Below are 24,356 nucleotides of genomic sequence, written 5' to 3'. Positions count from 1 at the left end.
CATAGTAAATATACAGATTATCGTTATCTGATGAAAGCATAGACATGATTTTAAAGAGCCTGTTTTGGTAGTAATAAATGTAATTCAGGTTGTGGTTATGACTGCAGTGTTGCTAACAATGAGGCAAACCGAGAAGGGAAAAATATAAGTTGCAAAACCTACACTTTTAAGGGCATACTTATAAAAGTTCAGATTGCAGTTTTTAGTGATTCCATTCCATTTTTTCTTTTGCTAAAACTCAAATTTGAGTTTTGGTGAATTTTTTAGGTTTTTCCCATTCACATTCACATCCACATCAGGAGGTCATGAGTTCTGAAGAGGATTAATAGAACTGGGGCTATAAACAGTCAAATAATACTCTTATATGTATAATACATTTATTTATAACAATTTGGGGATCTAATGCCTTTAATTTTCATTTTCCCTCATCAGTTTCCACTATAAAGCTTGCAGGCTCACCTCTTGGGTTGTAGGAACCTTAAAACATCAGCCATAGATAGCCACTGATTTTCTTAAATCATTAATTTCTGTGGATATCACAATTAGTCATTTATAAAATCTCACCCAAAAATGTAAATATTAAAAAATCCTGCAAGTCTCATCACTTTTAGAGGAAAACATAATTCAAAATGCATACTTACAGCTTCTCCTGGTTTTCCATTCTCTCCAGCGGGTCCAGCAGTCCCCGGAAGACCCTATTTAGAGAAAAAGGTATCTCACTTATGGCATCTACTCAGTATACCCTTTTGTCAGTCTTGCCCTTGTAAAGCCATTCTTCTACAAGTATTTTCAAATTACCATATTTAAATCTGGCATAATTCAAGTATGGATATACTATACAGATTCATTTTGAAAAAGAAGAAAAATAAAGTAACAACAAACTTTTAGCAATGAATATCCATATTTATTTTAAAAGCGGAATGGTGGTTTCCCAGACTACTAGTCAAATACCACACTTAGTAGATACATTAGTAGATACATTGAAATATATTTGTCAGATACAATTGTAATATTTTACTCATAATGCATTATCCACCAAATCCATGCAGCTAACTAGCTTAACATTTATATATAAATTTGTTGAAAAATGATAACATTTGTTAATATTACATAAATATTATATAAAGTTCATTAAATGATGAAAAAATTGTATATATAAAGTTCATAAGGTTCTTTATATCAATGGAATTAACATTGTGAAAAAAGAAATTACTTTATACTAGGCTGTAAAATAAATGTAATTCTGTAATTTTAATACAGGACAGGAATCCAATACTAAACCCTTAGGCCATTTTAGTTCTCCCGCCCATTAAAGATCTCATACATTTCTCTTATATTTGTTCTGTTCTCCTTCATCCTCTATTTAGAGTCTCAATATCACTAGTATTCTTCAACAGGAAAAGTAACCCAAGCCTGCCAATTAGCTCCCCCTGAATCCAAGAAGTAGATGCACTTCAATGGATATGTGACTATGTTTAAAGCAAACCTGAGCTGCAAAACAAGTAGGTCTAACTGTGTACTTAATATAAAAATCTAAAATATGGAAGATGCTGTATAATTTCAACAAAGCACATTTCCAAACTGTCAATATGAAAATGTTTTAGTGATGGTTGATTTTACATTTATTTCATCATTAACTAATTATTTGATACATTTGGTAATTTATTGGTATGCGAATAGAGTGTGGTAGTTTTCTTCTTGTTGACTCCCCATTCATTTTTATTGCACCACATTACAATTTATTTCTTATTTAGTACTGACGAAATGGTCTTTAGAAATTCATCTTTGGTTTATCAATACTGCTTCATCCATCACTTAATTTAGAAAAGGCATATTTTTACAGCATATCTCGTTCTAAGGCATGTAATCTTAAAATTTATATTTGGTTAAACAGAACGCATACCACATTCTATTTTTTACATGCTTTATAATATATGCACAAGAAAGCACTGCAATGTAAATATGTGAAATTCAAGATTTTATAGTTGGGTATATTAACAGGTGCTCACAACAGAGTCATTAGAAAGTCTAGATTGTAGCTAATATGTGTACAACCTACAGTGCCTACAGTGCTTTTAAGAAAATGGTGTATAGTTACAATTTAAGCAATACCTGGAATCCAGGTGGCCCGGTTGCTCCTGGTTCTCCTCTCTCACCTGATGGACCCTAAAGATAATCAAGAGTCAAACAATGGCATGCATGATCTACATAATTACAACATCAATACTTACAATACATTATTTTTATACATAATTACTTACTGCAGGCCCAGCAGGACCTGGTGCACCTGGATCACCACTCTTTCCAGGAAGTCCCTACCAAGACAAAAATGGTATATTAATGATACAAATATAGATTAAATTAAAAAAAAAAAACATGCAAAAGCTTTACTTTAATTTATTTTATGTTGAATATATGAAATATGATGTTTAAGCGTTTTGTTGGATAATTTTTGTTTCTAACTCAACTTATTTTAAAGCTGCTTACATACGAGACCACATACAAAAAAGTATTAGTGATGAGCAAATCTGTCCTGTTTCACAGTAAATTCATGGCAAAATGGTGCAAAAGGTGCGAAACCCATTAAAGTCTATAGGCAACTTTTTTAAGCAAAATATATTACAGTTTATGTGCAATTTTATTATCTACCATGACAATTGTCTACCGCAAAACAATTTTGTCCACCTCCTGTTTTATGCAACCCAGCCCCATTTTTGACGCACACACAACATTTTTTGCCACACGAAACTGTGGAGAATTTTTGCTACTGTTCGGCAGAGAGACTCAGAAATTTACAGCAAAACCATACATTGCAAAAAAAGTATACTAACTATCAACACCCCATTGAAACAAACAAAATATATACCTGAGTTCCAGGTGAACCAGGACCCCCCTTTTCACCATTTTTGCCAGGTTGACCCTGTAGAATAAAAATAAAATTGTTATTCACTAGTATATTATTAATATTTAAATAATAAACTCAACTTATTTGCCCCAGATCTATAAAACAACAATCAGTTATTAACAATCGCCCCAGATCTATAAAACAACAATCAGTTACTAACCTCATTACCCTTAGGACCAGGAAATCCCATAACACCAGGCTGACCTCTTGGTCCAGGAGGACCGGGGGAACCAGAACGTCCAGATTCTCCAGAAGGTCCCTGTTATTAATAAATAAATACAATTTGTCAAATGTATAATGCAATAAATGCATAATGCAGGCCTGGACAAAATATCTAAATATAACCCTTACAGAGGAAGTAGTTCTAACCAAATGGTACTATACACTTCCTAGGCTGCACAAAATGTTTTCCAATTCTACATGCCTATGTTGGTAAGTAGTAGAAGGCAACCTAATACATATTAACTGGTCGCGTACTATGATCCTTACATACATATATGCTCACATATCACAAGCAGACGGAAGATTAATGCTCCATTATATGTACTGCTTTTTCACATTCCCCCAGAGGACAGACTGAACTTTGGGGAGCACTCAGTCCATACTGAAAAAAACAGATTAGGGAATATTTTGCCCAAAGGCTAACATGGATATTGTTTAAAGATGAACGGGAATACAAACAACCTGTTGCTTACAGTAATACTTCTGCTAAATATCCTGTTAAAATACAGAAAGGATTTCATGCTGCCATCTTCTTTTGTCCTTCTACCCCCCACCCCATCTTCCCCAGGTTAACCCAACCCTTCTTAATGTTACTTTACTTGTTACATAAAGTACATAATATATTAATAACATTAAGCATATTGGATTGTATGCTTTTATATGATCATGTTTGGTCATGCTGTTTTTTTATGTGACTTCAAAATCAAAAACAGATAGCTGGAAAAAAAAAGCTGTTACTTGATCACTTATCCAGGAAGGCCATCTCTCTTAAAGTCATGTTAAAGCAAACAGTTTTTAAAAAGTATTGCCTTTTTTTCTGTAATAAAAAACAGTACCCTGTAACTGATCCGAACTAAGCTGCATGGTAAATAACCCTGTTGGGTTTATGTCATGGTTTTAGAAGACTTAAGGTATGGGCATAAAAAGTATGGAAAAAACTCTTAAGTAGGAAACATCACATCTCAAGCATATGGATAATTTTTGTCATACCTTTATAATCATTTATGAAAAATGGTTTGTAAATCAAATTTTAAAGGCCACTTACTGAGGGTCCTGGTTTTCCATCAGATCCTGGACTACCAGGACTTCCTGTTAGACCCTAAATTGTAAAAAGCAAAAAGATTGCATTATGATGTTATCATGTGTGACTGACTGGACTACATACAGTATATTTAATTTATGTGTAAACTACATTTAAGAAACACCCGCTAAAGAAAAAATACACATGATTTACAAATATATTTCTTACCCTCATACCAGGTAAACCAGGTCCACCATCTCTTCCAGGTTCACCAGCATTTCCTCTAGGACCAGAGCTGCCAGGACCCCCTCTCTCTCCAGGAGGCCCCTTACAATATTAAGAATGAAAACAGTTATAACCAAAGTTCACATGAAACACGAAGCTGATAAAAAAAAAAATAGGCATGCTCCACTACAACTAGGGCAAGACACACCTTTTCACCTGGGATTCCATTGCTTCCAGGGGGTCCTCGAAAACCTGGGGTGCCCTTTAAAACAAAAATTAAATGTGAAGTTAATACCAATTTGAAGAAATACCAATGAAGAGTTTTTGAGATTTTAAAATTTCATATCTACATGTTCTCATGTTCATGTACATTGTCAAAAGGTGTTGTCTCAGACAGATGTATTAACACAATATGTGGATATATATCAGTTATATCTAGCACTGTACTAGGCACACCCCCTTGTCCCTTTCAACTCAATTACTGGATTTTGCAGGAAGTATCCAACTGGGAGATATATAGGCATCACTGGACTGCTGCCACTCTAAAGATGTGAGTTTTGGGGGGGGTATTTATCAAAAGTAGAATTTTGAATTTATGTAATTTTTTTTTTTACTCTAATAAATTTGAATGTACTCACAACTCGAATGGGACGTTATTTATGAATGTCTAATATTCAATCAAATAGACTTGACCCGAAAATTTGAATCGAATTTGAATTAAATTCGAATCAAGTTTTCCTCCAGAAAAAAACTTGAATGTCAGGAAGGCAATTAACATATTTAAATGGTTCATGGGACCTCTGCCATTGACTTGAAAAGTACCTTCGCAGGATATTGGTGGTGACTATTCGAATTAGAAGTGTTTCCATGGTCGAGGTGTTAATTTACATCTGTGTTGGTGCTTTTAAATTCTAATTTGTGAGTTTTGACATAAATTTTTTTTCGAAAATTCGAATTTGAATATACCATTCAAACCTTAATACATCTGCTCCTAAGTGGATATGACTTATGAAGTGTTCTGAAGATTCTCAGGTTATAATACCTTTATAGAGGCTTTATTATACATATCAATTCATTTTTTTTCTATCATTTTAATCATATAAATGATTGCTATCTCAACCATGACACCAATTTATTTTCCATTGAAATCCATTTTGACCCCCAGATTGCACAGCCTTTCTTGCTACATAACGCACACTAAAATGTAGATGTCCTTGTGATAAAATGAAAGTGCTTTATCGTGACTTACTCTCTCTCCTGGAGTTCCTGGTACACCATTAGTACCTGGTTCACCATTAGTTCCTTTTTTGCCTTCTTCACCAGCTGGTCCTGATGGACCTGGAGGCCCAGATTCACCCTATGATTAATTGCACATAAGTTAATACATTTGTGGTTAAACATTGTGCAAAGATACAAATCAAGATAAAAAAATTACAAACTATTACTTACTCTTTCTCCTCTTTGTCCAGGTTCTCCTTTTGCTCCATCTTTGCCATTCTCTCCCTATATAAAATGGTATAATTTTATTAAATGTAATTTTATTAAATGTGTAAATGTGTAAATACTAATACATGCAGTATATTATAGGTTATATATGATCCATGTCTTCTCTAAAAAGTAACACCATTTGGAATTTCCTACAAGTACAGCTTATGAAGACCAAGCTAAAATGCGATTCTAAATTATTCAATTATAAAAGAGTGTAATTAGTCAACTTGTGAAAATGTGTTATAGAACACCAATTTTAAATGTTTTTAAGACGTTTGTAAGAGTTAGTTCAGAGAATCAGCTTTTTCTTAAATTAAAATGATCTCGTCTTTAAAAAGAAAATGTACAAAAGTAAATTTTAAATGTTTTTCAATTTGCTGATATTAATAATACTCTAGTGAAGGAAATTTTGTAAATTTTGTAATAAAAAAAATTATAAATTTGAATTATGCAAGTATGAATGGAAATTACGAAGGTAGAATGTAGATTTGTAAGTGAGCTTTTTCACAGTTTATTTTTATCATCATCTGATAAAGGTTCCTAATATCTGCTACTTCAGTAAAACAAAATGCTGTTTATAACACCCACCTTGTAGCCTTTTATCATAAAATTGCATTTTTGAAAGGAAATATACATCCATACAGAATGAAGACATTATTCTACTATAAAAAAAATAATGGCCAGGTTATTTCCATTATAACCTGGACATTATTTTCCACTTTAGCTGACCTAGAGGCCTATTTATCAAAATTTGAATTTGTTAGGTTAAGAGTTTTTTATACTTCAAATAAACTCACAATTTAAAACAACTCGAATGTTTGCTTATTTATGACAAAATTCAAATGCAAAACCGATTGAATACAATCGTAAAAAAACCCTCAACTTTTTCGAGTTTATAGGCTTCAAAAACTGTAGTTTACAAACTCGAAAACTTGAATTTAAATTTAAACTCAAACTAACAATATGTGTTAAATTTTGTCAGGACAACTTCTATTGACTTCTACATACACTTGTCTACTTTTAGATGCGATTTTTTTACATTCAAGTTTTCAACTTTTTGCTTAAAACATTAAAACATTTGAGTTTTTAAAAACATAATTTGAATTTGGGAGTTTTTCTGCAAAAAAAATTGAATTGTGGAAAAAAATCATGATGGTCATTAAGGTGTCATTACTTTTTATCACTTACCGGACCACCTTTTAAACCCGAAGCTCCATTTGTGCCAGGTGGGCCAGGAGGGCCACGAGCGCCAGCCAGCCCAGGAGCACCAGGTATACCACCAGGGCCCTGGTGATTAAAAATATCATAAGATAATTTGAAACATTACACAAGCTCATACTCATAGCTGTTTACAAAAGTTTACTACTTTTAAATGTAATAGTATTTTATCAAAACAATTTTTAATGTAATTTCCAAAATCGCGATTAAACTGCCATAATTACAAATGGACCTTAAATGTTACCTTAAATTGTACACAAAGACATCACAGTAATGTGTCCTATTATCAAGAGTCACTAACTAAATTACAAGGTTCTTAAAAAGATATTGCATTGTTGGATAAATTGAAGCTGTCAAATTGGATATAACTACTGGTGTGTTACTGAGGTAAAAGCCATACCTTGGCACTGGGCAAGCTTCACAAATAATATGTAATGTTCTCATGGTTGGAGAGAATAGAAATGCAATATTATTCATCTTAGCAGTGAAGGGGAAGGCAGATCATGGAATCAGCCTTTTTCAAAAAGGAACAGCAAACTTAAAATGCCTAGATATATGTTTTATTTAAGGGTATAAAGGTAATTCATAATATTAATGGTAAGAACATTATCTAGCTTTTTAATGTGCTATATTGTTTAGCTGGCTATGAAGTGGCAATTATTGGCTGCCAATTAATCCACCCGTGACTAGTTTGGCTGAAAATTGACCTGTCTCTATGTGTGGCCAGAAGGATAGCAAATATTGGTTGAGAAAGCTTTGGTCCTCTGCTGACTAAACTGCAAGGCTCCCTTGAAAAACTATCTGTGACCTGGGGGTACTTAACTGCTTTAAATGGGAACTATCATGAAAAAGAAAATTTAAAATAATGTAAGATTCGTCATTCTGAAATAATAAACTTCCTAAATACAAATAATTAAACATTCTGCATGGTTTCTGAAATAATCAAGTTTATGTTCACTATCCCTCTTTCAGCATCTGTTTCTCTTTATTCTATCTTCATGCAGGAGTTGGGGATGAAAAGGACCCCCCCTATAAAATATATTGGATCTATATGTTAATGAATATCTGACACCCAGCTACTGCATGAAGACAGATTGAAGAGAAACAGAGGCTGAGAGAGGAATATAAGTGATGAGAATAAAGCCCAGCTACTTTTACAAATAGAAGCGGCTTCAAAACTAGGTCAAGTTATTGACTTTAATTATCCAGACTTGACTAGGGTAATGGGGTTGCCAAGACAGAAAAAGCTAGTAGGTTTGGTAGGAAAGCTTTTCGAAGGGTTAATAAAAGATAAGATACTGGACTACATAGCAAATCATAATACTATGAGTTTGTGCCAGCATTGTTGTAGGCATAATAGATCTTGCCAGACTAACTTACAGTATTTTTTTTTGATGAGAAAGCGAGCAGGGACCTTGATTCTGGGATGGCAATGGTTGTGATTGATTTAGACTTTGCTAAACCATTTAATACAGTGTCACACAGAAGGTTACTGGTTAAATTAAGGAATGTTGGTCTGGAACATAGTATTTTTACCTGGATAGAGAACTGGTTAAAAGATAGATTACAAAGAGTGGCAGTAAATGGAACATTTTCTAATTGTACCAGTGTTAGCGGAGTTCCGCAGGGCTCTGTACTTTGCTTTTCAACTTGTTTTTTAATGATCTTGAGGTGGGCATTGAAAGTACTGTTTCTATTTTTGCTGATACAAAATTGTGCAGAACTATAGGTTCCATGCACCACTATGCTGCCACTTTGCAGAGTGATATGACTAAGTTGGGAAACTGGGCAGAAATCTGGAAAATGAGGTTCAATGTTGATAAATGCAAGGTTATGCACTTTGGCAAAAATAATATAAATGCAACTTATACACTAAATGTCAGAGTGTTGGGAGTTTCCTTAACTGAGAAGGATCTAGCTAATCTAGGAGTTGCCAAAATCACTCCAGCCTTTATACATTACATTTTTGGCTAACTAACTATATTAGAAGCATGTTTTATTTTGCACAGCCTATCTATTTACTCAATTCTTATTTTTATACTCTAAAATTTCTTTAAACTTGAAAGGAGAATATTGGTTTACATTTTATACAATGTAGTCTTGTAAATCTTGTATTCCTTATGAGATTTGTATGTGATTTGTATGCTAGTGCAACAAGTGCAATAGTGTTTTCTGAACTAGAAATGTGGTTCCCCTTGTACCCATTCTGATTCTACAGTTATAAGTGCAAAGCAGGACTGGGGGTGGCATCATGGCTGCTGTTGTCTGAGGGACAGAACTGCAAATCATTAATCCCTTACAGACAAAAAGTATAAGTGCACTGTTACAGCTCAGGAGGCAGAAAGAAACGTACTTAAATAATTCATAATTCCCTCCCCATAGAATATTTACCACTTCTCCTTTGTTGCCTGGATTTCCATCTCTGCCAGGAGGACCCTATACAAACAGAGACATTTATTATTACAAGTAATTCCCTTTATCTATATTCGTAACCACTCATGAAATCACAATTAAATTAATTGAAATTATTTAATATAAAATATACTTACAGCAGGGCCTGTTGAACCACTTGGGCCTGGGGGTCCTTGTTCACCTCTAGCACCAGAAGAACCATCAGAACCTCGAGAACCTGGAGGTCCAGCTTCACCCTAAAATAAAAATATTTGAACTTTTTTTAAAAAAAATCATTTTTTTGTCAGTATATATATCAGCAATATATGTAGTACAAGTTTTGGGTTACTAGTTGGGTACTTAAATAAATACTGTATTTAATAAGAAAAAAAACAATATTCAAGAAACAAAACATTGTTAAAGAAAAACAAAATCAGTACAATAGTTTCTAACCATCTTCAAAACATAATGGTTATTACTTTGTAATAATTATGTACAAATTTAAATATAATCAATTATATGTCTGACACATTCAAAGAACAGTGAAGGAAACTTTTGAACTAAATACCTTTGGTCCAGTACCACCAGGAAAACCTGCACTTCCAGGGGGGCCAGGAGGTCCCTAAATTGAAAAAAAATGTGACTATATATTTTTACGAACTTCTGCACAATTGAGATTAAACCATATGTCATTTAAGACCCTTACAGGTTGTCCAGAAGAACCTGGGGCTCCATCGTTACCGCGGGCACCCTAAAAAAATAAAAACAGAAATATTTCAGAGAAAAAGAATACGTAATATATAATGTTAACTTGTTGGATCTTACAAGTAGGACTTACAACTTGTAGGATCTTACAAGTAGCTATATTTTCATAAAACAGCTTGTTTCAAAAGTGCTGCCCATTTAGTAGACACACTAAATGCTAATGCTAAGTAAGCTGGGTCACGTCTCTACAAATATTTGTTTTGTTTCTCCTCTTAGAAATTGATTTCTTATTCTTATGCTGCCAGACACATACACCTAACCAACTCCACTGGGAGTGTCAACTTTGATTTCAAATTATACAAGCCCATGGAAGTTGCACTTGCCCCTTTTAATGCTAAAACAGTTTATGAATTTTTGGGGCAGCCTGAACATCACCTTGGGGCATATTTATCAAGAATCAAATTTGTGAGTTGTGTGAGGGTTTTTCTACATCGGATAAACTCATGGTTCGAAAGTTTGTGTTTATGGAAAAATCTGAATGTCAAAAACGTGCATTAAAAAACTATAGGGAAAAAAAAGATGGTGCTGGAGTTCATGTCCCAAAAAAACCTCAAATCGATTGAATTTATGTCCTAAAAATTCGAATTAATCAAATTTTTTGATTTGAGTTTTGGATTTAAGTTTTTAAAAAAATAAATCGAATGTGTGAGATTGGGTGCAAAAAAAATCATGGAAAAAAATCTCAATCGATTTTTGATAAACTGGTGTTAAATATCTCAAGTATGCTGTGATAAATCTGCATCTATTGCAGGGTATTCCTCATAAGACATAATATATAAATAGATTAATTTCTTTTGCACTAAGGCTCTGTCAGTCACTTTAGAGTCTTTAAAATGACAAGAGCTAGTCTAGCCTGTAAATAGTTATAATGTATACCAAGTAATATTATAATAACCAACTATTTATTTTAAAAATAATGGGCACTCAACAGGAAAATCAAGGAATAATTCTATCAAACCAGCTTTCTATAATTTTATGAAAATCTGAACATCAGCACATTTGAAAGCCATTAATCATATATTGAAGTTACTGTATCAGGAGTCATAAGACATACATAAGTAGAAGGACAACATAGATAACTGTTATTGGGGATGCAAGCTAATTGCTATTTGTCAAACAATTTTTAAAATTCAGTTTCAAGTTGTGTATGTGTGTTTTTTTAACCTCATTTGCTATGTTAAAATGGGTAGAACATATGATCGTGAAAATGAATTGATCAGTCTCTAGCATTAACTTACTCATAACAAAGAAATAATCAAGAGCAGAGTGCTCTGTGAGAATACTTACAGCTGGTCCAGGACCTCCAGGTCTACCTCTTTCACCAGCTTGTCCCCTTGGACCCTGAAATGTAATAAAACAATAGTTAGATAATAAGCAGTTAGAGTAGTTAATAAACACATTGTTTTCAGTTAGATCTCTCCAGTCATAAGGATAGCGATGCTGTTGTGTTCCACTTCTCTGTACTAATCTTTTTTACTGACTTATTTTTACAAATCAACATCTATCTAGACTACCAATCATCTATCTATCTATCTATCTATCTAAAAATGTTTCCATGTAGAAAATGTTATTTTCGTCAGCATACTGTATCTTAGAAATGTGCCACCCTACCAATACAGTATATTAATGTATATTTGTACCTTAGCACATGTTTAAGTGCCAACTAAACCTTTTATTTAGTATATTTCTTACTTTTATATATAGGGAAGAGCACTATTACCAACAGCCATTTGGATTACAGTAAATTGATGTTTTAAATGTCAACACAAAAAATCTCAAATGCAGGTATGGGATATTTTATTCACAAAATGATTAAACAAAAAGCTAAAATATGGCAATTCCTACTACCAAAGTGTTTAGTTTAAATAAAAACCTGTTTTGACTGTTTGGCTATTCTTTTTATATAATAAGAAAGTATTTTGGGCAGCAAATACCTCACAAGAAAATCCAAAATGATTCCCAACATCATTTTCCCCATTTATCAATCAAGAAATACAACTGTGTATTATTTATTAAAAGATAGTGATGTTCTAATTTTAAAATGTGATGATGTTGCCCCTCTTTATGATGATACAGTGCAGTTTTGATACTTTGCTAAACCTGTATTTTAAATGTTTAACTGTGTTTAACTGTTAATAATTGATTTAGTTATTTTTGGGTTCTTAATAAGTTTTTAATGTATACACATAAACACACAACACAAATATATCTTCTTCTTTTAGTTCCACACATTCAAACACAAAACATATTATTACCGCTGGGCCAGGAGTGCCATTGTCTCCAGGACTGCCAGGTTCACCCTAATCAACAAAGGAGAGATAGAAAGATACATTTTTCTCTTGATATTCTGCTTTTGAGTAAGTCATCATGTCACTCAGGCAATACCCATTTCACTTAACTTGTGACCCATGTAAGCGTAAACTATGCAACTTCCAGTGAACCATTATGAAAACATTACATGATAAAGTTGCAATTCTAGTTAGGTTTGTGGTTTATTAGTTAAACAGTTTTATGTGGCATTAGTGATATTATCGAGGTGTTTATACCCTTAGACCAGAAGCACCGGTATCACCCTTTGCACCATCTTTTCCATCAAAGCCCTGGGGAATGACATTAAAAAGAGAGAGAAATTAAAAACACATATTAGATCAGCCACACAAAATCAAGACATTAGTTTTTACTTATTTATTAAGGGTTTCTTTATCTTAATAATGGTAATAATAATAGTAATAATAACAACAACAATAAAGCAATTTTAAATTGTGCTGATAATGAAAGGAACTTTGTATGCACCATATGATCAACATATGGATTTTTAGAAGACTATCCTTAACAGGCTAGGTTTGTTGTTTGTTGGGGAGAGGTTGGGCCCACCAATAGGACTTTTGTCCTGGGCCCACCAGTGCCAAGTCAAATATTGTTTCTAAAAATAGTCCTAGAGTTAGTTGGATAAAATATCTGTCCTACACAATGTCAGACTGTGGGCTGATCAATAACAACTACAGTAATAACAACAGTAGTTGCACAAGTGAATACTATATCAGCTGCTTTTTTAAAACATGACCGTTATACTAGGGGGCCCATTTACTTAGTTCGAGTGAAGGAATAGAGGAAAAATAGTTTGAATTTCGAATGTTTTTTTTGGCTACTTCGACCATCGAATGGGCTACTTCGACCTTCGACTACGGCGAAGTACTGTCTCTTTAAAAAATTCTTCGACCCCCTAGTTCGCCACCTAAAACCTACCGAGGCCAATGTTAGCCTATGGGGAAGGTCCCCATAGGCTTCCTAACAATTTTCTGATCAAAGGAATATCCTTCGATCGATGGATATTCGATATTCGAAGTCGAAGGATTTTACTTCGACGATCGAATATCGAGGGTTAATTAACCTTCGATATTCCACCCTAGGTAAATGTGCCCCTTAAACTTCAGCTGCCAATGTACAAAGTAAATCACAGTTATATATATTTCTCCCCACAATGCTTCAGGGCATTTCTGTTTACATTTGTACATGTGGGTTTATTATTTGCATACCTCTTGTAAAGACATGATTATATTGAAATGACGAAATGCAAATATGTTTACGATGCACTTGAGCAGAGTGAGGGCAATATAAATCCCCTATAGGGCCATATATAGTACTGACATCAGTCATAATTCTAAACATTTTGTAGCTACTATGATTAGTAGTTATGTGGATACATGACAAAAAACACTCGCAATAGATTTCTACATTGAATTATAATCAAGTGCAATAAAGGGGGCTCATGTGCCAGGTGCTTAGCCATCCGTACACAACCATGAGGTTACTATACTGAGACATATGTCCTGCATATAGTTTATACTTACTCTGTGTCCCTTAATACCAGGGAACCCAGCCATGCCAGGGGGTCCTCTTCCACCCTATAAGTAAAGAGAAGAATACTTTTTTATATTAACACAAACAGATTTGTCACAGTAACAATAATGGTCATAGAAGATTTTGGATAACTGTGATCTGTAAATACATGGGAATAGCAAACCATTATATAGGGGATTATTTGTTCCATTTTGTAAAACAGCAGGGTATTAGGAGTCACTGAGGAGTTCTATGACTATATAAAACAAAAAAGGCCACAGGCTAAGTGATTTTATACAGGTCATGAAACTTCAATTGGAACTACAACTGGTGAACTATTAATATTTGTGTTTTAATAAAACTGTAGATTAAATGATCCATGTGACACAGATGACATCACAAACCACTGACTATAACTGATGACCTTACTTAGCACATGTCTTTTTTTGTAGCTTCATTTGTTTTTGAAGAGACCAAGGGTAATTTGTCACTGTAATGATACTATGCAATATTATTTGGGTGACAAACTAGAAATGAAAGAATTATAAAAACAGCTGTGTTATAAAAGAAAGGAGGTAAACAAGAAAAATAAAAAGACAAGAAGAAATAACTTTACTTGCATAGCTGAAGCTTCTGCTAATTTTCTTAGAATTATTTTTTCTGGTAATCCTTTTGTACTTAGTTGTAGTATTTAACTAGTATGTTTAATTTTGCACAGTCTCAGGATGCATTTCACTGCATGTGTACCTGTATAACTATGCATGTGATGAATAAAGAATCTTATTTCATCTATTTTAAGAAGTAATATACTCACAGGAGCACCAGCTACACCTCTTTCTCCAGGTCTTCCAGCACGTCCATTCTCTCCCTGAAGAAGTTAAAAGCTTAATTTATTTACTTGAACACATATCAATTATTTTAACAATGTCAGATATGCCGTAAAAAATATGGTATTAATGTGATAAGACACAGACTGGGTAACAATTCTCTCTCTCTGTCTTGTGACAAGCAAGCTTGTATAAGCTGTAAAATGAAAATAACTTACATATAAAGACAGATATACTCACATCTTTTCCTGGTGGACCAGCAGGCCCCATATGTCCCACGGGACCAGGGGATCCCTAAAATGAATAGTAATTGTAACATTAAAAACACAAACAATGAAACAAATATATTACATATTATTATGTTTGCACATCTTTATATATATATTGAACAATCAATTGCATTCATTGAACATAACATGCAAAAAAAAGGACAAATCACCATGTATGAAGGACAAGCAATAGCCCTTGTGACTGTATGTTGCTGGCTTTACATTGTGACAATTAAATCTTCTGTGAGAAGTTCTGTTGGAACTTGGAAAATGTAATTTAGTTGTAATTTAGTTGTTAATGTGTCTACTAAGCCGTTAGCAATTTTACTTATACAGAAAGGAAATTGTTGTCTAAAGTGCAAAAGTGAAGTAAGTCACTTTAAACTTTGTAACTGATTTGGAAATGAAAGGTAAACCAGAACTGTGCCAGAACTGTGAGTTTTGAAACTGTAATGGCTATGTTGAGTAATCACTGTAAAGGTCATAAACAAGAGCATTACAATTTAGACAACAAATAAACATAATGAAAGATTATAACAAATATTGAAGAAGTAATTTTTTATATATATGATATTGTTGCAAGAGAGAATATAAGAGGGTGAATTGAGCTGATATGATGTACTCTTTCAGTACTAAAAAAAAAAGAATTCTCAAACCAAAACTGGAAATTTGGCCACAAATCACTGATCCAAAATGGCAGTGCAAAGAATGGCAGAACAATGTAATGTTTTATAACTATTTGATGCATTTTTTAAAATGGCAAAAATCATATGCTTTTATACGTATGTTTCAGTGTGAAATCATAAGTAGCAATGTTGCTCCCAGTGGCCTTAAAGAAGAAGTTAATTTTTAAATTCCTGGCATGGAATTACAAGTTTTGGTTGCATAAAAAACATGTGTACTTCCAGACAGAGCATCTTGTAGGCCGGTGGTCCACATAGGGGCTGCCAAACAGGCAATGAAAGCCCTTATTTGGCACCCCAGGAACATTTGTCATGCTAGTGTTGTTCCGAAACTCTTTTTACAATTGAATGTGGCTCACAGCAAAAGGGGGGACCCATGCTCTAGACTCAAAGTTGTGCTTCTTATAAATGCACAAATTACTGAGAAGCCAGTTGCAGTGTGTGTACCAAAGGGGTATTACATAACCTGGAGCCATTAAAGATAGGGATAAAGCAAATCCAGGATTCACTTTGGGATATGATGTCTTCTGAAGCCTCAAAGGCAGATTTATCACTGCTCACCACAGTAAAACTCCACTACTCTATATTAATTCCTATGGGATTTTTAATTAATGGGTAAGAGTTAGAGTTCATCATTTGATAAATATACTATAATATAAAAATTCCAAAGAAAAGGAGAGTAATGGAATTTTACTGTGGTGAGCTCTAAATCTGCGGTTAGACAAAAAAGTTGACCCACTCCTAACCTGACCCAAACCCTACCACCAAGATCCACATGACATCACAAAAGGGGACAGGGTGGGCTAAATCACTCATATAGATTTTTCATAGCTAAAGTAGCCTGTTAATTTTGTATATTACTTAATGAATATATTGGTACTTACTGGAGGACCAGGCTGGCCAGGTTCACCGGGAGATCCTTGATATCCATGACTTCCCTGTTTTCAAACAAAGATACTTTAAATTGTTTGATAAATAAGCAGATTTGTTCAGAGAGAATCATTTATGCAATAGAATGATACTAGGACTTCTAATGGCAGCACTAGCTTTACCTGATCTAAAACTGTTTTTGTTGGTACCAAGTTCAGATCTGCAAAAAAGACTTTCTGCTGATCTCTCCCTTTCACTTATATAATATTTTTATGTTCTGCTCAGGAACCCCCACAAAAAGCCAGTTGACAGGACACAGTAAAGAGGCAACTATATGAATTCCATTAGAACAGATGATGTGTTTAATTTAAACAATTAAATGTGCACTGCTGCTATTTTGTCATTTACATTTTAAGTACTAAAATAACCCTCCACATTTTTCATGTTCAATCCTAAAAAGTGTATTCCTTTACTTGACTATCTTTCTTTTAAAGGGTTTAGGTTCAGATGATGAGAACAAAGAAAATATTTCAAGAGCGATTTAAAAAAATTATGTAGGTGATTCTCAAAAAACAAGGGTAAATATGCCTAATCCTGAACTCCAAGGGTTGAACACACACAACTGTTTGCATAGGTTAATGGACAATGCAAATTGCTTTTACATAACACTTATGTGATATATTATGCTAGTTTCAGTGGTTTCTTGTTTCTCTGATATATATATATATATATATATATATATATATATATATATATATATATATATATATATATATATATATATAAATAATAACATACACAATTGTTTTGTACCTAACAATGGTAAAAAAAACTTGATATGGGACATTATGAACAATTTCTTTATCCTTATACCTTATCGAACAGTGTAATAAGAGTTGCAAAGTTTTCAGCAGATTAAGTAACCCATGGAAACAAAAAAAAAGTTGGCTTTCAACCTTAGTGGAAACTGATACTTTTATTGCATTATCTATTTGAAATCCACAGCATATTATTAGTTGTATTTTGGCAAAGATCTAAAATATTATTTTATAAGTTGTAATAAAAAAAAAAGCATAGAATAGAATGTCATAAACTAACTGCAAAAAAAAGAGATACAAATGTAAGCATTATTCATATGATTAATCAAATGAATATCAGAAATGTTCTCTGGATCTTAAAAATATAAATGATTCACTTACTTGTTGGCCAGGTTGACCAGGTGAGCCAGGAGATCCAGGGGGTCCAGGGGGTCCCTGCATAGTAAAAGTATATGTGTTACTTCTGCGCAAATATGAATATATTTTCTGTAAATGATCATATAAAAATCTATCACCCACTCCCCTGTCAAATTTATGATAGGAATGTGACAGTGTATTTGGAAAACACATCTGCCTGTCCTAAATAAAGGTGTACATTTAAATTAAATCTTAAGGGATGCCTGGTCCTGTGACTGTGCTTGGAGTGCAGATACCAGAAGAGGACCTGAGGTAGGCAGGAAGACTAAAATCTCACGTGTGAAAGAAACTGTTCTTTATTTTGAAAGATATATTAAGTTAAGTACCTTGTTGATGTTGTTTTGAGCGGAATAAATTAAAGGCAAAGTGATATTTTCCTGCATTTTTTGTGTCACTGACTTTTTTCTGCACAAGAAACCCACTTGTCTACCATTTCAAAAGCTTATCTTTCCAAAATAATTTATTTCTTCAATATATTCATTAGTTAATTAAATGTGTAGGGAAGTACCTTTTTAAATTTAAAGGAGACAAATAGGATAAATGAAAAAAAAAACCCCTCACTTTGTAGCCAATCATAAATAAAATATGGTGCTGGTTTTACATTTAGCTGTAAATTAAAATTGTCTTCAAAATTACCCCTTTAGTTGAGCTCCCCATAGATCTTCACCGGCCCCTGTTTAAAAGGAGCGGTGGGCATGTCCTAATGGTCCCTGCCAGAAGTACAGTAGGAGGGGGACAGCTAATTACAGCCCTGCAGTCACACAAGCACAGACAGGCTTCAGTTCCCTAGGACAACCTAGCTGCTGATTGGTTCCTATCCTACAGTCCAGTGAGCTGTGTGTTGCCGGGTCCCCTGCACAGCCAGACAATGAAGTAGGCAGGAAGTAAAAGAGAAAGGAGGGATTATAAGAGTTTTTACAGAAATTTTTAATAAATCTGCCTGAAACTACTTTTTTTAGCACAATTTAAAAGAGTATTATGCACTGGAACATACTTGTTGTTCAAACAAAATGTCTCCTTTTTTCCTAGGGTGTTGAATCCACTTCCAAGTTGGCTAGCAGCAGACAAAAATGCATATATACTGTATATATATATATATATGTATATATATATATATATATATATATATATATATATATATATATATATGGATGAAAAAGGCCCAAATGTGGGCCGAAACGTTGGATCTATGTACTAAATAAAACACTATTTTTGAAGAAAATAACATTGGTGTGCGGATCTTTGCAAACAAATCTCTCTCTCTCTTTCTCTCTCTCTCTCTCTCTCTCTCTCTATCTCTCTATATATATCTAGCTGAGGTCAGTTGTGTAATATTTATTAGCTTCATTTGAATTCCATTGAAAATTAAGAAGAAAACATCATTGTAAACTATTTATCACCAAAGAGCCACTGTAAAAACAAAAGTGCTATAAAATCAATAGGTATTTGCATCCCCTTCTCACACCCTAGCTAACGTCTCATTTGCCACAGGTTATATTGGCAGGTGTAAGGACAGGGTTGCTTTGCACCCACTCGTACTGTGCTCTGAACATTGTGTCAGATATTTTTTAATTAAGTGCAAGATGTAGAGTGCACTCAGACCCAGAACACAAGTGATTTTTAAATCTTTTGTGCATCTTAGTTCTCCTTCACTTGCATCTGGGGGCTTAGTTAATGATTTTCATAATGGTAGCTTCATGAAAATTTAATTTCTTCTTATTTCCTCTAGATAATATATTTCTTCTACATAAGGATTTTTCCCCTGAGCAGAAGAGGAGAGCCATGATCACATCTAGCATATTTATTAAAAGATGAAGAGATCGCTCTACACAAAAGACCCCAAAATACTGTATATCAGAAATAACATAAAGCTGTTTGTTTTATGAAACATTTTATAGAGGTTTTTTTGTAACAAATGATCTTGTCACTCTTTATTAAGAGTATGTCTCTTTTTCTGGAGTTGAAGAAGACTATGGTCCTGGTGTTAGACTCCTGGTAAAGGAGATCAACTCATAGCTCTTGGAACTTCAGCTGCTATCAGCTGCTAGTGACTACCAATAACTGAAGCAATTGTAATTAGCCTTATTATAAAACTATATGAAAAAAATATTATAATATATATGTATTTAGTTCATATATTTGGAATATGCTTCTGGAGATCTTCATAATTTTCACATAAATGGGCAGTGACACAAAACTCATGCATTTTCTTTGTATTTATTTTCCATTTGTATTCTCAAATTTAAGCCTAACACTCAGACATGACTGGAAGGTAGTTAAGTCTCATCTTATATATTTGCTTAGATATTTTGGATTGAAAAAAGAGCAACGTCCATCAAGTACGCATACCTATACAGACCTATCTACTCTATATATAAAATGAAAAATCGCCGGCACTAAGCACACACAGAGATTCGTTTCCCGAAGTTGCCCAAAGTTGCCTCACAAGGAAACTTTGGACGACTTCGGAAAACGAATCGCCATGTGTGCTTAGCGCCGGTGATTTTTCATTTTAGCCGGCACAAGAATGAGGGAAGGCGTTCGAGGAGATCGGTTGCCGTAAAGACGAAGCGATTAGTCGCCAGGCGACTAAATCTCCCCAAAACTCCCACTGTGACCTTACCCTAATAAGCTCCTGAGGAAAGTAACCCTTATGCTCGTGTGTAATAATAAGCATATTAGACTGTAAATTCCACTGGGGCAGGGATGATGTGAATTATTCATAATCTCTGTAAATCTGTATTGCTATATAAATTGTGGATACAAATTAATGATAGTATCTAGCTGCACCTTGTTCAAATGTAATTTGAGTATCCTTTGTTGGCCTGTACATTCACTGTTGTTCCCTGACCTAGACTAAAATCCAAACAGTTAAAAACTGTAAAAAGCTGAATTGTTCTAAAGCATAACTACTTCTTATATATATTTTTAACCTTTTTTAAAAATAGAGTTATTGTCTAACAAACAAATAGCAAAAATGAGTTAGGGAAAAAAACATGATCAAGAAAAAAAATTGATTTAGTTGAATGGTAATGTTTTTTAATGGAGTTTTGTAAAAACTCAGATTTGAAAATGATTAAATCTGCCTGTGTGCTTTTAAACTGACAATAAGGAAACAACTGCAAAATGAAGAACTAAAGGTGTAAGATGATTACTGGATGGAAGAGGTAGACGAAAAAAGCAGAATTGAATTTAACTATAATACTCTACTAATCATGTTTTCTGTTGAGTTGATACTCTGATCATTTATCATCTTTCTTTATGTCATTTGGAAATGAAATATTGTAAGATACTAAGAGAGCCAATAATGAAATATGACTAATATATGTGCTGCAAATATCTGAGGTTGGGTTTGTGATAAACTGATAAATCTAATTTACACGCATTCTTCCCTTCTCTATTATCTGTCTATGCTTAGAGTAAGGAATATAAGCATTATATTTGCTTGCAAATCACTTTCCACTATCAATGAATGGCACAAATAAGACTTTTGAATCATGTGCACTGAATCATGCTCTTTAAAAGTAATGCATTACAAATCAAGAAAGGAAAATGAAAGCGTACAGGCATTGAACCCATCTGACCACCTCCTCCAGATTTGACATCGTATCCAGATTTGGAGTCATACTGAGGAGAATAATTCTGAAACAAAGACAGGAAAGCAATTGGACTATTAATGTCAATGGTAAAACAGCTTGTATGCAAATCTTGCACCATTGTAATTAAGCCTTTTGTTTTGCTATAGAAGTCATTGGAAACTGCTCTTATTGGACCGATTTTAAAGAGTTTTGGACTTTTTGGGGGGATTTCGGTAGAAATTTCAGAAAAAAACACATTTTAGAGGTTTTAGAGGTATTCATATTTTTCTACTGCATTGTTCAGCACTTTTTTTGGTTAAACTTTTTATATTATGATCTTTTAATATATGCAGTGACATTCGTGGTTTTAGAGTTTGTGAATTTAGTTGTGATTTCAAAAACCTCTAAAACCACCAAAATCCAACCTTTATTAAAGGTTGGATTTTGGTGGTTTTAGAGGTTTTCGAAATCCGACTATTCCCTAGTCAAAGTACACAAAATTAGCTCGAAATTCTAATTTTTTTCATTCGAAAATTCACAGAGACCTTTGATAAATCTGCCCCGAAGAGAATAATGAATTAATCCAAATATCAATTTTATACTGCATACATTATCGCAATGTATACCTCAAATTTTTATTAAAAGCAACTTGTGCATGACAGGTGCAAAGCTCATTAAATAGGGTAGCTTGCACATATTTTATTGCAATTTGCACCCTGCCCTGCCCGTCATCAATGACCCCTCTCAAAGAGGTGGTTCACCTTTAAGTTAACTTTTATGGGCCTATTTAAAATGCTGTGCAAAACAATGGACAAAAACATCACCCGTAATGTTTCCCAGAGCATCCAATCAGATCTATGCTTTTGTTTTCTGACTTGTAGGTGACTTTTGAAATCAAATTGCTGATTGGTTGCTATGGGCAAATGATTTGAAAAAGAGGCTGGAATATGAATAGGAAAGGGTGATTGTTTTTAGATGGGTTCGGTGACCTCCATTTGAAAGCTGGAAAGAGTCAAAGGAAGAAGGCAAATAATTTAGAACTGGTCATTCTTTAACATACTTAAAGTTAACTTAAAATGTGAACCACCCCTATAATGACTTGTCATGTTAATTTTTATTCAATTCAGGGTCTACCCAATTACAGCCAGTGTCAAAGACAAAGGACTTAACCCCTATACCCACTTTTGATAAATATAATCAGACAGAGAGATGATTATTAATGACAATAATAAAATACATGCAACTTACCGGAAAATTACCAGTGCTAGGACAACCTTCACAAACTCCAGGTGCGCCAGGGGAACCAGGTGTTCCAGGCTCACCATTTCTGCCAGGAATACCAGGAGTGCCCTATAGATAATGAAAGAATGTATTCATTTGGAAGCTTATTTTCCTCAAATTCTTATGTTATATTTAATTATATGGAGATATTTATGGGTTGCAAACAATACTCACAATACTGAGTGAAACATTTCTGCTTTTTCTTAAAGGAACAATAACACCAAAAAAATTTAAGTGTTACATATATATTAGTAATGTAATCTATATTAGTAACTATAGTAGTGTTTCTAAAGCAAACACACCAATGTTACCAGCACAGGGCATCAGTACATTATATTTTCATTACTTTAAGACACTTTCATTTTTTGGTGTTACCTTTCCTTTAAATTGTGCAAAAGCTATTGTATTGTTAAAGCCAAACAAACATTTTTGACAAATCATTTTTACTGCTATGTTGACAGGATTCATTAAAGTCTGTTGATGAGATTCACTCTTTACAGCATATGAATTTTCTCACTTATAAATAATACGCCAGATAACCAAAGCCCCGTTAAATCGTTTACATGCAAAAATAAGTACATTTTAAACCAACTTATATATGATTCCCAATAGTGGTTTAACTAGTAAATTTATCATCAGCATGTACAATGCTGTGCATCTACTACTACCTGAGTATTAAAGCAGTCTAATCTATATTTATAAAATTAGCCTATGATCCATTCTCATCCATTACATTTTTGAGACTAGTAAACTATAAAGACAATTTGTTCCTCAGCAGATTCTCAATGCATGGTTCTCCAGCTGAAATACAGATCCCAATATTCTCTAAAAATACAATTATTGTCAAATGTTCATATACTTACTGGATCACCCTTTGGGCCTCGGTTTACAGTACCTCCTCCATTTGGGCTAATTGGCGTTGGCTATATAAAAACATAAATCTATGTTAGTACTTAGTTACTGTTGCAGTAACAGTGCTGCTTCCGAGATACAGTAAGAGAGGAATCTTAGAATTTAATGAAGCAAAATACTGATCACTAATGCAAAGTATTTGCTTGTTATCTCCTAGCACATTACATATAATTCTATAGTAAAATTCAGTCATATATTTAACTTAAATTCTATTTATTACACTAACCATGTATTTCTGAAGCACACAGTGAGATTTGTTTGCGCCCCATGAGCACAAGTGCTGAAAATGAAATAATGTACTTAAAGGACATGTAAACCCTCCCCACAAAAATGTAATTAGTGAACAGAGTCTTTAACATCTTTAGATGTCTTTAGATGTTAACAGTAAGGCTGCAGCATCCCCTTAATCACTTAAAATTCCTCCTCCTCTAAACCAGTTTGCCCCCTCCCTCAGGAATTTACTTTGGCTTTTGGCTCATGAGCATGCTCAGTTCTTCTCAGCTCAGATTACTAAACACACCCTCCATTCTAACAGCTAATGAAAAGATAGCATTCCTGGTTCCCATAGAAACTCTAACTGTCTAATCCTACTTTTTTCTCCTAACCACCTCTCCTGAGCTCAGCTT

The 24,356-nt window shown here is 33.7% G+C and overlaps 1 protein-coding gene across 1 annotated transcript in view; it reads right to left on the bottom strand.

Annotated features, from left to right (window-relative positions):
* Positions 1-24,356, bottom strand: part of col3a1.S (collagen, type III, alpha 1 (Ehlers-Danlos syndrome type IV, autosomal dominant) S homeolog) — a 59,877-nt gene that overhangs the window by 17,328 nt on the left and 18,193 nt on the right. Inside the window, 26 exon segments of the mRNA NM_001090075.1 lie at positions 642-695; positions 2,113-2,166; positions 2,262-2,315; positions 2,867-2,920; positions 3,066-3,164; positions 4,173-4,226; positions 4,377-4,475; positions 4,582-4,635; positions 5,623-5,730; positions 5,823-5,876; positions 7,050-7,148; positions 9,471-9,515; positions 9,629-9,727; positions 10,039-10,092; positions 10,177-10,221; positions 11,523-11,576; positions 12,491-12,535; positions 12,782-12,835; positions 14,087-14,140; positions 14,890-14,943; positions 15,143-15,196; positions 16,739-16,792; positions 17,924-17,977; positions 21,524-21,601; positions 22,786-22,887; positions 23,682-23,741. Of these exon segments, the coding sequence (NP_001083544.1) occupies positions 642-695; positions 2,113-2,166; positions 2,262-2,315; positions 2,867-2,920; positions 3,066-3,164; positions 4,173-4,226; positions 4,377-4,475; positions 4,582-4,635; positions 5,623-5,730; positions 5,823-5,876; positions 7,050-7,148; positions 9,471-9,515; positions 9,629-9,727; positions 10,039-10,092; positions 10,177-10,221; positions 11,523-11,576; positions 12,491-12,535; positions 12,782-12,835; positions 14,087-14,140; positions 14,890-14,943; positions 15,143-15,196; positions 16,739-16,792; positions 17,924-17,977; positions 21,524-21,601; positions 22,786-22,887; positions 23,682-23,741 (1,689 nt within the window).

Source organism: Xenopus laevis, chromosome 9_10S (assembly GCF_017654675.1).
Source record: "Xenopus laevis strain J_2021 chromosome 9_10S, Xenopus_laevis_v10.1, whole genome shotgun sequence".
NCBI lineage: Eukaryota > Metazoa > Chordata > Amphibia > Anura > Pipidae > Xenopus > Xenopus laevis.
The sequence above is the reverse complement of the archived record's forward strand: the minus strand, read 5'-3'. Positions and strand labels throughout refer to the sequence as shown.